This window comes from Cyanistes caeruleus, chromosome 1 (genome assembly GCF_971803275.1).
Source record: "Cyanistes caeruleus chromosome 1, bCyaCae1.hap1.1, whole genome shotgun sequence".
NCBI classification, from domain to species: Eukaryota; Metazoa; Chordata; class Aves; order Passeriformes; family Paridae; genus Cyanistes; species Cyanistes caeruleus.
In genome coordinates this window covers 97,713,369-97,731,064 of record NC_141701.1, presented here as the reverse complement: position 1 = coordinate 97,731,064, position 17,696 = coordinate 97,713,369, and the positions used below count along the sequence as shown (strand labels likewise).

The window sequence follows — 17,696 nt, the reverse complement described above, 5'->3', positions numbered from 1 at the left end:
ATTCTTTGTTGTATGCAGCAGGGAATGTAATCACCAAAGAAGGATGAAGTACTTAATGCCTTCTTTGTCTCAGTCTTCAATAGTAAGACTGGTTACCCCCAGGACAACTGGCCTCCTAAGCTGGTAGAGCCAGACAGGGAGCAGAATGGATCCCATGTGTTCCAGAAGGAAGCAGTTAATGACCTGATGAGCCACTTTGGTGCTCACAAGTCCATGGGACTAGATGGGATCATTCCTGGGGTGATGAGGGAGCTGTCAGAAGAGTTCACTAAGCTGCTCTTTGTCATCATTTATCATCAGTCTTGGCTACCCAGGGAGGTCCCAGATGACTGGAATTTTATCAAATATGATACCTATCCACGGGAAGAGCCAAAAGGAGAGTGCAGGAAACAACAGGCCAGTCAGCCTGACCTCAGTGCCCAGAAACGTTATGCAACAGTTCCTCTTGAGTGCAAACATATGGCATCTACAGGATGGCCTGGGGATCAGACCCAGCCAGCATGAATTTAGGAGGAGCCAGCCATGAAAAATCCTAGGGATTTGTACCCTTACATTCTATGGACCCACCTCTTACATTCTCTTTTCACCCCGTACCTTGGTGCAATGGTGATGTTTGGTCTGGGGTTTTCTCATTGTTCATTGGGTAAGCTGGCCACCTGGTGCAAGAGGTCCCCATAACCTTTGTAAGGCAAAGGGTCAGCACCAGTTCACAGCTCATTGCCGTGGGCTCCTGCCATTTCCCATACCCAGGGCACCACCTGCCACTTGCACACTGAAATTGCATTAGGTGTGTTCCTCAACTGTGATCTACATTCTCAAAAATGCTAGTCTAACTGTTGGCTGCACACAGTTAACATGAATTAGGCATTTGACAATCAACTCAAAAGCCTAAATGGGAAATGTTGTACAAATTGATAGGAGAAAAGGGTGTTAATGTCTTCACAAATGGCTAGATCTGAAAGGACCAATCAGATTCTGGAAGAATGGGTGTGGGGATCTTTATGAACATTAAGCCCCCCAAATTTGTTGTAGAACTGGGCACATTCTGAACTTCTGAATTTTAGGGAAAAATACACAGGCTTAATAGATTTATGAATATTAACTTCTCTGCCCAGGGTGGGCTTAAAGTTAATTTTAATGGTCATAAAGTGCATGATGAGGGTGGGATACATGTTCACAGGGGAACGCATAGTTGGTGGTTCAGGAAGGCTGTACCTTCCTAGCACCTCAACCAATAGATAAAGGAAGAGTGCAACATGCAGCTGGAACCTGAGGATAAGAGGAGGCCGAATTCTCCAAAAACTCAAAAGAGACCCCATGGAATTTTTGCCTAGTGGACTCTCTCCCTATACTCAAATAAAGTTTCAGGACTCTTGTGTCCTCTTTGTGGACACTGGCTTTTTACGTCATGATTTTCTACACACACAAATCTGCAAACCTGGTGTTGATTACACCCAAACTAACAAATAGGAGAACTGCAATATTAAACATATAAAACAAAGCAAAGGAAAAATATGACTTTAAGTCAAGGTCATGACACCCAATCTGCAATACCTTTTTACAAATGTATTTTTCCAGAAAGACCAAACATAACTTCCTTTAGCAAGGTCTGTAGCATATTATTGTCTGCAATAATTCAGACATGATGTTTCTCTTTGAAAAAACAGAACCACTGCAAGTATAAAACAAGCACATATTTCCATTCAGGGCACTAAGTTCAAGTTCTTTGATCTTTTGAAGACCTACACAGTCAGTGTATTTTATAATCTACTTAGTTGTCTGAGTTGTTTTTCCCTTTTTATTACACCTGTATCATTTGGACAGGATTCTGTCATAATACTACCAAGTCCTTCCAAGACTATTCCTGTGTTCTGTGACACTTGTTAAACTGGTATCACCGAGCATTATTTTAATAAATTAGAGGTTCTGAATAGCCACCAAGCTGTATTGATACACTACAAAACCGGCTGTGTGCTGTCTACAGAGTGTGCTCTAGCATGGCTTAGAAAAGTGTGAAGGAATACAATTAACTTATTTGAAGGGCAAGAGGTAAATCAGCTTAATAGATTCTTCATTCACCATTAGTTTCACTGATGACTGTAAATGTATAATGAAAACATTTCTGAGAAAATTATTCCCTGGAAGCTTTCTTACCATGCATATTTGTTGTGAGAGAAAACTGCCACGTGGTCTCTGATACAGTGACAGAACTGCATTTTGACCTGAGAAAATATCTATAGCACAGTTCTCCTTCTAAAAGCTCCACTTTAAGAACACCAGTTCTTAAAAAATAATCACTCCTAGCCATAAAAGGTTTTAATCAACATTCACTTATTTTCTTTTTCATTCTTCCACTTTGTGGGAAGGTGGTGATCATTACACTTGTACAAAAGGTATTTTTTGGACATAGAAGTTTCTGGCCTTTCCCAGAAAAAATTGTGCCAGTGTCTCCTTAACATCCATTGTTGAAATCCATGTCCAAAACAGACTTAAAAGATCTGGTAATGCTACAGAAATAATTTGAAAGAAAATGGTTTTCAAATAACAGAATGAAAATATATAGATATTAGCTAACAAGTTGTAAACAATTGGAGAAGACAGAGCACATTAAGTCTCTATGGATTAGCCAGCCAAGAGTTCTGTTTCCCCTTGCATTGGAGAGTACTCTTAAAGACTTTTGAAAACACAGTACAAAAATATATAAGATGCACTGAACCCATTGTTTCCTCATCTAGGAAAAGCATCACAGCTTGGTACTCCTCATGTGATACAGATCTAAGTTGGGAAACTGCTTAAGTCATCAAGGTGATTTTCTATAAACCACTCAGTAGTCTTAATTGCAACCTGGACTTTTTTTCATATTGTGAAACAAAGCTGAACATCCCCGTAATTCACTTTTGTTTTCCCAGTACTGCCCATTCACTTCTTCCTTCCCTTCTTTGACTACGAACCTGTATTCACACACAGATTTTCTACTCCCCATTACAGGAAGACATTTAAAAAATACATTTGTCCTGATAGTCTATATTGTCTCTGTAGCATCTATAAGAAGTTTGATTGTTCAGTAAAATCCAATTTGCAAATATACTTCAGCTACACACAGTGACAAGCAATTCTGTTTTAGGCACCGCAATATAAGAAAAACATAAGGTATGAGAAAAGGTCCGAAGGAGGATTACCAAGATGGTGAAAGGCCTGTTTGTTAGACATATTTTGGTACATTCATTTCCAACGATGTTGTGTGGATTTTTTATGTTGAGGTTTTACTCTTCTTTTTTCCCCTCAGGCAGATTTTGGGAAAAATTATGGTACTGGACACAATCCTTTGCTATGTACTCTAAGATAACCCTGCTTGAGCAGGGAAGTTGGGCCAGATGACCCACTGTGGTTCCTTTCAATTTTATTCATTCTGTGATAATGTCCTTACTCAGACAATCAGTTTGAGAGAGCACCGATGCTTCATTCCAATAAAGATCTCTTTAGTGTCCCTAATAGCACTAAAGGATGAGATTAATCCCAGCACAGAGTTTTCCTCACAGGAAGTAAATGTCAAAACTTAAAGGTTGCTTAGAATGAGACTTGCAAGGCAATAATATTTGTGAACAGTGACAGTGGATTGTTTTAACCTACAGAGGTGTCAGCATAAGCAACCCTGATGATTACCAACTAAATTTGGGGGCAAATACACTTTTCCACCTATTTTGTAAGCAACACCATTACATTTATGGTTTTGTCTCTTGTGCCTTGCACGAGCATAAATACATTTCTCCAGGAACATATTAACTAAATGCTGAAGCAAACTGGAACTAAGAAGCACATACATAGATGAGAAAGAATAAGAAATACAGAGAGGGATGGGAACCATCTTTGCTTATGAGTTTCCTGTCTTATTGTCTGAAGCAGAAAAAACAAAATCCTTTTGGAGAAGATGTCAATCTTTCTTAATCAGAGTACAGTCATTTTTAAGAAACCACATTAGTATTTTGCAGGGCCCATTAGGATGTTTTTTTCAGGGCCAAAGTCATATTTCAAAGACCCTTTGGTTACATTTCCTGCTGAGACATACTACTTCTTTAGCATAAGTACATTTGAAGTAGAATGAGTTATACATGCTTATAATACTGTGTGGATTTAGTCTTCTTAGCCTCACTTGCTCAGCCTGAGTATGCTTTCAGTGGGGATAGTCAACATTCTGTGTTATTTTTCTAGTAGCTGCTATAGTGCTGTGTCTTGGCTTTAGTATGAGAAGAATATAGATGACATGATGGTTTGGTTGTTGCTAAGTAATGTTTATCCTAGGTCTAGAGCTTTTTTAGTTTCCTAGGCTCTGCCAGCAACCAGGTGGACAAAAATCACAAATTGGAAGATAAGGAGACAAGAGCCACCAGGAGAAGATGCAACTTGACAAGTTATGAAGAGTTATTGGCCTGCCCTGCACGGACACTTGAGAAATAACTCAGTAAGATGTTAGAAGACCCCCAAAAAAAAAAAATTATTATTGGACTGAGAGGTGCATTCAAGGCACATGAAGAACATGTGAGGGGCAGGTGCATAAGTCATAAGGGAATAATTTTCCATGGATTTCTGTGTTCTGGGTCCCTCTCTGGAGGCACCCAGCTTGTGCTGGCCTGCTGCAGGAAACCTACTGTCGAGTCTGAAGAAGGAGGCAGCACACCTGAGACCATGTGAACAAGGAATCAAAAGAGGCACCAACAGCTCTATGGAGCTGCCTCCCATGAAGGGACTCTGGGCCTTGCAGTTCAAGTCTGAGCTGGCATGTGTATGCAAATCCCTGAAGGGTGTGAGAATGTTTGAGCAATGGCTTTTCCTTTAATATTTCCTTTCCTACTTTGTACTTTATGTAAAACATTAAAAAATACTTAGGGGGAAGAAATTCATTCATCCATGATGGACAGATAAAATATCAGAATTTCTTTTTCTTGGCTTTTATCTAAAATAAGGTCACTGTAAAAGAAGCATTAGCATCTTAATAGAAAATTAAACTGTACAATTAACCAACATGCAGCTAACTTAAAAGAGCAACACATGAAATTCTGTGTTACTGATGGAATAAAAAAAAATCTATTGGAGGAAAATTTATGCTATGTAAACTAAAACAGATTATTTATCTGACAAATTTTGTGATGATAAATTGGACTTTAGTGAGCCTTTAGAAGTGCCAAATTGGCTGCAGTAGCTGAATTCATCCAAGGGGATGAACCTAACCTAGAAGGAGATTGCCAAGGACTGCTTGAAATGCTCCTTTCCCTTTTAATGTTCCAGGAAGATGAAGATGCTGAGTATCTTCTAGTAATATATGACAGCCCAACAGCTGTCAGTCTTCAGGAAAACTATGAGTCTTAAGAGTCAAATCAAACATGACTGAGGTCTCAGGTGCTCAAAAAAACCCCTAAAAAAACACCAAAAAACACCAAAAAACCCCAACAACTACAAAAAACCCCTACCAATTCAGGACCTGGAAGTTCAGAGCTTTGCCTTCCTGCCTAGTTCTTCCTCTTGCTGACAACCTCTCCAGTCACTATATAGGAAGCTATCTACTGTTTACTTACTGAAGGGAACTAGACAGAAGAATAATAAAATGGCCTCAGTTCAGATTAAATATCCCACTTCTCTGGTATTGCTGTGATTAATCCACATCACATTCAGTAGTTCAGATGCAAATCAGTTTGGGACTAATGACGTTAGGGTTGTCTAGATAGCTGTGAAACTTCCAAGTTTATAAAGAAAATCATACCAATATATTATTGTTACAAAAGCATTCAAATCAACCCAATTAACAGAATGATCAATGTAAAAGTCACTGTCTGTCATTTCTAATTACACTTTTAGGACGACTCAGATTTTAGTTTAGCTTTCTCATTACATTTTCTTGCATACCTCATTTATTTTCTTACATGTACTTGATTTTCCTACCCAACAGGTCTGCATTCAGAAGAAACTGTTTCTTTACACTCACAGTGAGGTACAAAGGACAGCAGTGTTTCTCCTGTATAGCTGCTGCCGCTATCATGTAGGCATTCTTACATGATAACACTCCCCAAACAGACACAACAGGAAGATGTAAAAGCAAGCAATAGATAATTTCAGTTCAGCTGTCAGACACCCTCAGAGACCAGTGATGTAGGAAGCACAAAGATGGTTTTTAAAAAACATATCAAAGGCAAAAAGAAAACCTACAACAGATGAATGTGAGAAATGAAGGTGGAAACATGAGCAATGTCATCAGTTTATGCACATTGCTGGAATTACCGACTCAACAGATGTTACTTAAAAGCAGACTTTAAGTGAACTGCTGTCCTACCACTTCTTTTTGATGGATATTATACTTTTGTATCAGGTATGTGCAGTTTTCCATTTAGCATCACACTTAATCACTCAGCAGGTGGAAAACTCAAGGCAGAACCTTACTAGCCATCTAAGTTTCCCTAGGTGCTGCCAATGACAATGTTCCTAGACATAAATAACAGTTAGTCCTTTGTGCTACAGAGCCCTCTGGGCCAGCAGTCAGCACCCACTGGGCAAGGTTATCTGGAGCAGCTGCTCAGCAATTCCATATGTCGGTCCCCGGAGTGGCCTCTTGGCCTCTGCAGAGATAACATCATTTTAGACATCAGAAGGTCATGAAAGCCCATTTGTAAAATTGCTGCAAGGATGCACACCAACAGGCAGGCAGCTGGCATGTGTAACAGTAAGAGAAAAAACCAGAAAGTACAAAATCCCACAGGGCACAAAATTGAGCCCTGTAATGCTATGTTTAAACAAACTGCCATCTTGTATTCTTTGTATGTTATCAATACAAGAATGTATTTGACTTGTAGAACATACTTACATCTCCCAAGGTTTACAGAAAGTCTCCCATTAGAAAAGAGATGCTGAATATAAACATTGCTAATGTCACAGTTAGGCACTCAGAAAAGATACCTAAATAAGACACAGTACTCAATGCAATACACTGACAATGCAAGCAGTCCAAGGCACTCACAGATACACACAAACACACTACAATCATTTATTCGGGAAACAATTTTCTTGCAGCAGCTGAAGACTTGTGGTCAGAGAAATGTTCATAATTAGCTAACAATCAGCAAGGGAAATGGGGAGAAAAGTAGAGCTGTAAACTAAACTACAGCATCAGCCCCATATTTAGGAAAAAACCTGGGAGCATATTTACCTTCTCCCTGTTCTTGTGTCTCACATTACTCAACGCCCTCTCACACAGATCAGCACAGAAATCTCCATATCAGTATTTTTCACTAAACTCTTATAGCTTAAACCCATCTTGTCTGTGACTCAAGCCACCACACTTCAGTTTTTTGTGGCACTGACACACAAGCACACGTATGCCCTGTCCTGTCATTGCTGCATTAGAGTGATAATCTTCAGCAAAGGGTGATAGCAAACAGGGGTGGTGCCTGTGATGCCTTGGCTGATCAAAGCATCGCACTGGCTTATCTGCCAGCATGCTCAAGGGTTCCAAAGCAAGAAAACTTATCTGTCAAAGACCCCCAACTGAGCCTGTCTCCTACAAGGAGGGAGTAAGATAACTACATCTGGAGGCTGTAATATGGATTCTTAACAAGATTCACATTTTCCTTCAGTCTGCTGCAATGGCACCGATTATTAGTAACTCTACAAGACTGCAATTCATTTTGTTATTACAGAATAAGCAAGGAATACAACTTAGAACCAGTAGATCTTGCAGAAGAAATGGTGTGATGTTCATTAAGATTTCACTTTCAATGACAAATATTTCTATCCTTCATTAGAGAGAGCTACCACTAACATCAGAGGGGAGGACTACCATTAGTAGCAAAGGAGTTTGGGAGCAGCAGCAGCACAAGATGGTCCTTCAAAGGGGGAAACAATCAGTAAAATGGCATTTCCCTGGGGGAAAAAAGAAAAAAAAACCACCAACCTGGTAACAGGAAAACCCTCTTTCAAACCCCCTACCAAAAAGAGATGACTCACAAATACCTTCCAGTTGTCTGTGATTTACTCTTACCTCTGTGATGTTTTCTTATATTTTCTCCTGCAGGAAAAGAACAAAACAGAACTGAGATGAGAAGGCTTCACAGGCAAGGAGGAAAAAGGAGAGGGTCAGAAATCAGGAGCAATTTAATGAAGTCACTTCTGCCATAAGATTGTCCCAAACTTGATGTAGCCATTCCCTTCTACTAAACCCAGTGGTAGTTGCCACTAAGTTCAGGGGGAAAAATTGTGTTTCCTTGTTTGAATGTACTGCCCTTTCTTGTGAGAAAGGGTTGTTGCAACTAGGAAAAAATTATTTATTCTAAATGACTTTGACTTAGCAGGAAGTCCAAGTGTCAGAAATTTACTTAGTAGTTTTAGTGTTTGTGTCTCTCATCCAACAGATAAGTAAGATAAGATCTGTGGAGATCCCATTAACATGGAGTAATGAAAAGTATCCAGCCATATTGGCTGTTGTCATTTAGTGGAAAACCCCAGTGGTTTTTGGAGCAATGTCTCTAAAAATAAAGTCTAGATCCTACCAAGTTCTCCAATTACCACTCCACAGAGCTTCACTTCACTGCACCTATCTTGAGACCTTACCTTACAAGACCCTAACCCAGGACTAGGAAGGGCAAGAGCAGATAAGCAGGACCTCTTCTCTACCCCAATACTTTACACCACACCAACTACAGCAAAGGCTGTAAACCTCTTTTTAGCATGGTGGATTTTGTCTTCGACAGCAGGCTATGACAAAGGCTGCCAATGCACAGAGTAAGGCAACACACAAAAAGGCAATACATGCCTTTCTGTAGAGCTGTGTGGCTATACAGTTACCTGCATCAGGGGTGTATCAGCAAGGTATGTTGTCTGTGAGCTGCTGTTTCTGCAGCTGTTTGCAAAGGCTTTGCATAGAGGCTGGCAAAACAGGGCATTAATTTACTTGAACTCAGCTCTGCTTTTATGTTCTAAAATAAAATGAACCATGTTTTAATTCACAAGAAGTGACTGAAACAAGTTTCAGTGCAGACTCTGATGAGGTGTGCCCTTTACTTAGCAATACACTAGCAGACATTTCCAACATTTTCAATTTGAAATAATATTGTTAAAATATGTGTACGGCTATTAGCATCAAGTTTATTTTTTCATTTCTGATACTACTGTACAAGGAAAATTGTAGCTAGTGTGGGCCTAGAAAACCCAAACAAGGAATATCTTTCCTTACAAATATTTTCTGTCTTACAAGAGCCATGAATAATGTCTCCTGACTGTAAAATGTTTCATCCAACAAATATATATAAAAATTTTACTTGTGGTTGTACCTACTTCTATATTCTTAACATGTTGGAATCATAAAAATACTAAATAGCTTCTTTAAAAAATATTTCATTTGCAAATTACTGTGTGAAGGATTACTTATTTAAACTTGAAATGATGCAAAGGAGTAAAAGAGCAAATACTCATAGCAGTATTCAGTTTATAGCTTACTGACATTAAAAATGTTGACACATAAAAGCAGAAACCCAACTGGACAAATCTTATTCTATGAGAATTTTTCATTTTCCTTTCAGAAAGATGAAAAGTAGAACTTTTGTTTTGAAGAATGTACATTAAGAAGTTTATACTCTGACAAACACAGAACTTCATTATGTTTTCTGGCAAAAAAAAACCAAACAACCTGAAAAATACTTCATCTGATTGGCCATTCTAATTGACACTAATTAAAAGTTTTATTCCCAAGAAATACAAATTTGTTTAAGTGTTAAAATGAAATTATTTTCAATTTAATTCTTTCCCCTGACAGGCTCTTATGGTTCATTCCAACATGTCAGAATTATTTTTCCCTTCATTGGTTAGTGACTTTAATATAATGTTATAAAGTGTTTCTCTTTCAGACATTTGAGCAAAGATAAAATTCATTAACTCCAGTCTTAGGGTGTTCTTTGCATTTGATTAGTAACACGACTTTTCTGATCAGTTACACCTTTAATACTCCTTTCATTCAAGAATATTTTTAATACCTTAGAAAGCTGTACTATCACAGATGACAGTACTAGGAATAAAAGAATTTGTTGAAGTCATAGACATTTTTAAAACTTATACACAGGTTTTTTTAATAGTTATTGTTTCCACACCTGCAGTCCAATCACAGTTAAGGTTCATACAGACCAAGTTAGTGACTGCTTTTCCAAGCACTGACTGAATTTGCAATTTACACTTGAAGAGAATATAACTAGACGAACACTTGTTTATAGGTCCAAAATCACTACTGCATGCACATGCTTTAAAAGGAACACCATTAGCAAATTCTGATATTCAGGAAAAAATTCTGTATGCTCAAATTTTCGGCATTTCAAAAAACAAGGTCTAACATGCTACTCACCACATTATAAAAAGATGGTGTTGATAACATATAACTGTTTGTAAATATAGGATTCTGTTTGTTTTTGGAAACACAGTGTCAACATCTCTCTTCTTTATAGTTACAAACCACCACTTACACATGCCTTCCATTAAGGGAAATTGGAAACAAAGGAATTAGAAAGTTAACTTCTTTAATACCAAAGCCAGCATCTTGGCTTGAATCAGCAACCATGTGTGCATTAATAAGAGGAAACTGGAGTGGGGTAGATTTAGGTTTGGTTGGGTTTGCAATTTTTTGTTTGGTTTTTTGAGGTTCTTTTGTTATGAGGGGTTTTGTTTGGTTGCTTATTAAAAAAAAAGTGGGACACGATATCTTGTGTCTTGATTTATGTCCCCAGAATGAATCTATGAAGAGAGGAACTATCTACAAAATTGCTTTTGGCAGATGCTCTAGGATAAACTGGGAAACAGGCAAATTTCCAGTCAAGCCCAAGGGACTCCTCGTTTTTTGAACAAACCCAGGCTATACCTCTTTCCCAGGAGTGAAAGAATGAGACAGATTTAAAGGAGGTAATGTTACAGCTTCGCACATCTGTGGGCCATCCTGTGCTCATGCCTGAAAAGAGGCTTATTGATATTACCAAATCTGTGTGAGTTCACTTTCTTTTCTCACGGCACACATTGTGCTCATACTGCCACATCCATTTAATTCCTGTTACTGGTTGTGGAATATATTATTAAGAGGTTTATATTTAGCTTACACTAAAAAAAATTAAGTAGAGCAAAGCAGGGTTTTTTTCATGCTGAAGAGAATTAGCAGGTGACTCATACAAGGTAGGCTCTATACAAGCAGCATAAACTAAAAATAACTTCACTGAACTTTATGCAGTTACACTTGCATGAGTATAGTATGAAGTGAGTCAGTCCTAGTCCAAGAAGGCTGCTATAGCCTAATGAAAAAAAAAAAAAAAAAAAAAAAAAAAAGAAGCAGTAAGACACTTAAAAATAGGTATTTTTAATTGAAGTGGTAGGTAAGATGAAATTTTTTAACTCAGAAACCATAAAGTTAACAAGAATGTTGAGTCAACTATTTCAGTATCTCCTCTTCTGAGGATGAATCTTTCATGTAGCCAGAGAAATAAAGACATGACGCTGGCCCAAAATAAAATTAGGACAGATTTCTGAAGTTATTTAATCATCAATAAGATGTAGCTTGCTACAGCTGTATGGCCACTCAATTCCCATTGAAATAAATAGACATTAAAAATTTCTCTTTCTGCTTTGATGCTCATCAACTTCTTCAAAGTTGTCTGTTCTCAGGGTTATGCTTCTAATTTTGCCATTTATTTCCAATGCACCCTCAACCAAATTGCTTTTCCTGTATTTCCCCTTCAGACACTTTTCTATTAATTTGTTAGCTCTTAATGGTTGTGGTTTTAGCTATACAGGGTTTTGCACAACAATTCATGACTTGAGCCCAAGTAACACTACATCTGAGTTTTTGCAAAAAGCTCCTTCCTTTCTTCTGCACCTAGGAACCTGGAAATGAAAAGAATATAATATAAACACAAAAAGTCTGTGCCTGCATTTGGTAGTGATGTTCTCAGACTTTAGTCTTCTGAGACAGTTGAGTGATTTAATACAACTGAGTAGGTACAGAGAGAAGTAAGGACAGAGGGGTTGGGGGAATTAAGTAACTCTGTCAGCTGTCATGGTTTTGCCACATAATATAAAACTCATAATATCAACTAGCTATACAAATTGCTATTTCACTCCTACACAGCCTCTGAAAAATTATCTAAAATTTAATTTTTTTCACTCATAACAGTGGTTTGGTTAATATGGTATTATTCCACATTCATTCCACAGGGTTTGGTATTAATGGCATCTTTTCAGGATGTGGATAAAACTGGATGCTGCAGAAGTAATAGGAGGATTTTTGCCTAGCTTCATGCTTGAAAATCTATACTAAAATTTGAAAGTTAATAAGAATCTCATGCCCTGCTCACAATCTGCTAGAGACTAGGGGCTGTATCTGCCCTTGGAAAAAGCCTCTGCAGGCTTCTACCTACCTTCATTGCAGTGATCAGACTCAAGCCACTAGCTGGGGATTGTGTGATTTATGGCCTAAGGTACATACATTTGAATGCAGATGACACTTTTCAATGGATTGATACTTTCCAGCTCAGGAATGACAAGTGCCAGAAGAATGTCCTTAGCCTGCTGAGATGGTGGAATGGCTCAATTTTTAGGCTGAAGTTCACAGTCAGCACTCACAGTGGCTTCATCTAATGTGTTTTGTTTTGCTTGGCCATTGCAATAGGTTCAGAGGGTACATACAGTTGGTGAAAGCAGTTTAGTAAGCCAGGTAGATCTTTTCAAGTCCCTAAAACTCGATGGTCTGTGCTCTTTTTGTACCACCAGCTGAGAGTACACAAGCCTGGATCTAGCACATCATGTGTTTTCAGGCTGGATCTGTGTTTCTTAGTGAAAAAGAGGGCAACAACTTTTTAGGGCACCAATAGTCTAGCAAAAAATTAATCTGCTGCAGTGGTTTGAAAAGTTATTGCCACCAGCTGCCTTGTATGCAGTACCCTGCACCAGGTCTGCACCCTCACAGTCTGGCTGGCAGACACGAGGACACTTCGGGGCATCAGTTGCCTCAGTGCAAAGTTCAACCTTTTGGCTTAAACTGCCAACAGTGGTGACTTTTGGCAAAGATGCTGCATTTTGTACTGCCTCATCTGAAGTACACTCCTTTAGTGCCCACTGTGCAGAGAAGAAAAACTGTCAGCACATTAACTCCTTCAGCTGATACGACAAGCCTCATCAGAGCTTGCCTGCCATACCCTTAGTGTTGTCACTGACACTGTAAAGCATGATTAGAGAAAAGGGAACGTTCCTCCTGCCTGAAAAGGATCATTTTGCAGAAGCTACTTCTTCAGAGGAACAACAATTGTTTAGGAAAACAGTTGCCACAAACTCATACTTAAAATTAGTTGTTCATAGGCTCAAGGAGAAAGAAGGGGTTTTCCTCCTATATTTGAAAATCTTTATAATTAGCATGCGTAAGATACGAGGTGGGAGGTTTGTCATCTGTTAACAAAAGCACACAATAATTTCCTTTAATAGTGGAGTTCCACTACATCTATAGTTCACATCTATTACATCTATTAGCTAGGGCTAATAACCTCTGCTTCCCTGCAAGGCTTCTATGACCAACTCATATGGAAACAGAGAAAAAGCCACCTTACTGGAGCAAAATATCCATCACATAACACACACATTCTCTCAAATCCTTTATCTTTCTTTCCTGCCAGAGCTGGGATTCTGATATTAAAATTGGTGTAAAGATAATACTACTAAAATCCTATTTTGTAATTTAGCAAGCCAACAGTATATAAACAATGAAATTTGCCAAAAGAGAAAAATGTCTGTCTACAAGTCAAAGCTGGAAGATTTTCTTCTGCTCCTTTTTTACACATTGGTGAATCTATGGGTTTTTTCTGAATTATATCCCTCCACTATCTTTTTCTCTAAGAGCCAACCACAAATCACATTTACTGCTCTTGCCCTCAGGCCCTTCCAACTCATGGGTCCAGAATTCCCAAGATATTCCCTTGGTGACCATGTTTAGACAGAAGGATTTAAGAGCATTTCCCAGCTCGCAAGCTCAGGTATGCTATCTCTGGTCATATTGTAGTGGCATAGCAGTTCATCCTGGGGGTAGGCAATGTCCCTCTGTGCATCCAAAGGAGAGGCGGATGGAGGCTCAGATCCAGTTGACTGACAGGATCACTTAAATAAATTGAAAATCTTCTCTCCCAGCAGCTCAACATTCTCAATCACTCAGTGCATTACCAAATAATCATCATCACCACAGGATTAGAGATGCATTTATGTTACATTACCAAAGTCTATATTAATAACCAAGTATAAATCAACTCACAAAACCCCAATCTCACAGCACAGACTACAGCATCAGGCAAAGCACAGGATCCCATGGGAGCCCCGACCAGGACTCAGAAATATGTTGAGATGACCAGACTTTACTGATGGTATAATGTCATCAGTTTCTGACAGGTTTTTAATTCTTTAATTTAAACAGAATGACATCCTTTCTTGCTTTACCCACACTCCAGTCAATAATAACCAAAAATATTTTTTTTTCTGCCACATGGGCTGTTTATCAGAATACTGTGCTAAGTTTAAAATAATACAATCTCAGAGTCTATTAACAGCAGAGAAAAAGGAGCAGTAAGAAGCGGGTGAGGAAAGAAAGCAAAATTTCAGCTGATACTTGAAATTTGATGGAGGGTTTATGTGGAACTTTTAAAAACAAGGGAAATAATTTTAAATTGGGCCCTGAACTATCCTGAATTTCAGGATGAGGACATCCTGAAATCATGAGAGGATGAGGCAGTCACTTGTCTCGTTTGAAGTAGATTAGAAAAGCCTGTGTGCTCTGAAGAATGGGTATGCGTGGTGGAGGTACACAAAGAAAAGTGCTCACAACCTGAAACTAGCAGAATTATTTCAGTAGAAATGGAAACAAGACAGGTGAGAAACACAACAGGTCACAATTAGTAAATAATGTATGTAAATAATTCAAAGAAAATACAGACTGATTTTGTCCAAGGAAAATACTATTTTAATAAACTTTAGTTCACCTGGCTGACTATTGGATTTCACATCTAACTACCAAGTTTTCTAAAGAACAACAAAAAAGAAACAGCTTCATCTCCAAAAAATTATTGCAATCATTAGGACATATGATCAATTGATGTTTCTTGTTCTGCCTCTGCTTAGCTGTGACCTTTTACCACTGTAAGGCTCTTACCTGTGGCTTAGAAACCAGTTTCCTATTTGCTCATTTCATGCCTAATACGTGTACTGAGTAGATGTTAATCAAGCTGGAAAGGCAATAAATTTAAATTCTTCTTACAAAATAGTCTCTGTGATCCTAGTCAGACATGAATTTCTTCTGCAGTACAAGCTCAAGAGAGTTGATATCTCTTTTCTACCCATTTTTTAAAGTCAGCAGAGCCTAGAAGTATTACAAATGGGTGTTACGGATATGATCTGAGTGGACTGAGTTTAACAATGTTATTATATTATGTGCTGTCTTGAGATCTGATGATCTTTAATTGCACTCAAGTCCAAATTCCTTCATTTTTGACACAGAGTGCTAGGCACCAACTCCCTAGCAAAGCAGGATTCAAGAATAGAGAGGAGGAAAGAAGAAGGGGGAAGAGAGACTTGTAAGAAGGGAGTTGCTCTTAAGATCTGTTCCTGCAGATAAAAAGGATACAACTGACTTGAATTATTTGGCACTACAAACTCGACCCATGGCTTGATCTTATCTCCCAAGGCTAGTGTAAAAGCAACCCCCTACTGACCTTGGACAGTATTATATATAATACTTTTATTCAAGCAGTAGTGTCAGAGCTGTATTAGTTAAAGGTACTTTATTTTTCTGCTGACATAAAAATTATTTATGACCAATTGACATAATTTTGTTTAGCCTCATTTCAGCAAAGGACAATCATGGCTTGCTCAGACTTTGATAAATAACACCATCTATCAGAAGAGGAAACTTAACTTCAGTGTATTTTTCCATGGCACAGATGCATACTGGAAGAGGAAAAAACCAGCATTGGAAAGATTTACTTAGTTGATCTGTATTGAACATTGTATGCTTAGGATGGTTTTGAGCCAGATAGTCTGAGGTACAAGGATCTGCAAGGAGCAGAGTAAACACTGTAGGGACGAAGTTCTTCACCTGTATCACCAAAGTTTTCAGTACCACCAAATCAGAAGGGGAAATCCAAATTCACTAGAGAAATGGCTTTGTATTGGAAAATAGATTTGCCTGGAATTTTGGCTTCTTAACTGCAAAAGAAGTCAGCAAATTTTGTTCTAAAAACTTCTAAAAATATTGTTTCACTCATGCAGATTTTGTACGTTTAACTACTGAGATTCTGAGGTCCTTCCTCTGTGTTTCCTCAGTATTCCATCACTTCTCATGCAAAAAACCAAATGAAACAACCAAAACCATAAGTAAAGAAAATCAATCACAACAACAATAAAAAGCCCCTGCTATTGTATTTGGTGTGGCTTCAGCTAAAGAAAAATATGAAGTAAAAAGGAAAATTAGTCTGCTTCTGAAAATCTAACCCTTTGAAAGAACAAGATCTACTGCTCATTCTGCTTTTTCACAGCACACAACAAACAAATTCTCTTGTATTTCATGCAAATCATATTCTCAGGAGAAGTGCAGGCTCATAAAAATCCAGTTACAGGAAAGTACATTTCAGGTAAATAAAGTTCCATGGTCTAAAAGGAATTAGGAATGAGCAGTTCTCAGTATCATTCTTTAAAAATAAAAAAAAAAAGCCAAACCACTGTAATATATGACCTCACACATTTCTTGTCGGGAAAATAGATATATATTAACCTGTCTGAGTTCTACTGTCTAGCTGACCACTACAAATTATTTACGGAACTTTGTAAAGGTGCTGACCTGCAAAGTACAGGATGACTGGTACTTCAACATGCTTATTCTGTAGTCAATCCTGCTGGAAGACAATGTGGCACTTAGTGCACAATGGGATCAGAGGAGCCAAGAGGGAAGAATACGTCCAGATGCTGTTTGGAGTATGAATGTGCTTTTCATGGCAATAACTGATGTCTACAAGTGGGATGCCCTTTCCTTGCTAGTAAAAGGTCTCAGAAAAAGAAGATACACAGTCTTTACTGGGCATCTTTTACCTACATTTATCTATCCTTTAGCTGTTCATTTCACTAAGAAGAAAGTAATGAAAAATAATTAACAAGTAGTGTACCGGGAATAAGACAAAGCAGAGCTTTACAGTGAACATATATTTATGCAACACTGGTGTTTCATGATGTATCACGAAGTACATAATACTGTTTAGCAGGAATTCCACTCTACCAGTGGCAAAATAAACTGTTAAATCCTGAAAGAAACAAGCATGTACAGGTTAAAAACTTTCTTTAATCATCGCTACCATGTAAAACTAACATATTCAGATTCTGTAAGAGCCAGTTGTCAGCTGGCAGTTTTCTCATGCAGGATGTCTCTGTGATGTTGTAGCATTCATGAAAATGGGGAGGGGGAAATCATTCCTCATACTCTGGGTAAAATATGAAGACAGGAAACATGGACTGGAATTACATCAGGCCAGACAAGCTGTGTGCATAAAGTCACTAAACAAATTTGCATCTAGCCCTAAGCTTGAGCAAATCTATTTGTTGCTATTTTTAGATATAAATGTTGCTTGTTACTGCTCCCCCCTCCAATCTTCCTCCCCCCAAACACA

At 38.3% G+C, this 17,696-nt stretch overlaps 1 protein-coding gene across 6 annotated transcripts in view; it reads right to left on the bottom strand.

Moving 5' to 3' along the window:
* PDE1C (phosphodiesterase 1C) overlaps positions 1-17,696 on the bottom strand; it is a 200,250-nt gene that overhangs the window by 102,255 nt on the left and 80,299 nt on the right. For 3 of the 6 annotated variants that reach the window (XM_086844064.1, XM_086844075.1, XM_086844083.1), the window contains one exon: positions 8,024-8,050. The exons of the other annotated variants lie outside the window; for them this stretch is intronic. In XM_086844064.1, the coding sequence (XP_086700190.1) occupies positions 8,024-8,050 (27 nt within the window). The remainder of the gene's footprint in view (positions 1-8,023; positions 8,051-17,696) is intronic. 6 annotated transcript variants of the gene reach the window in all.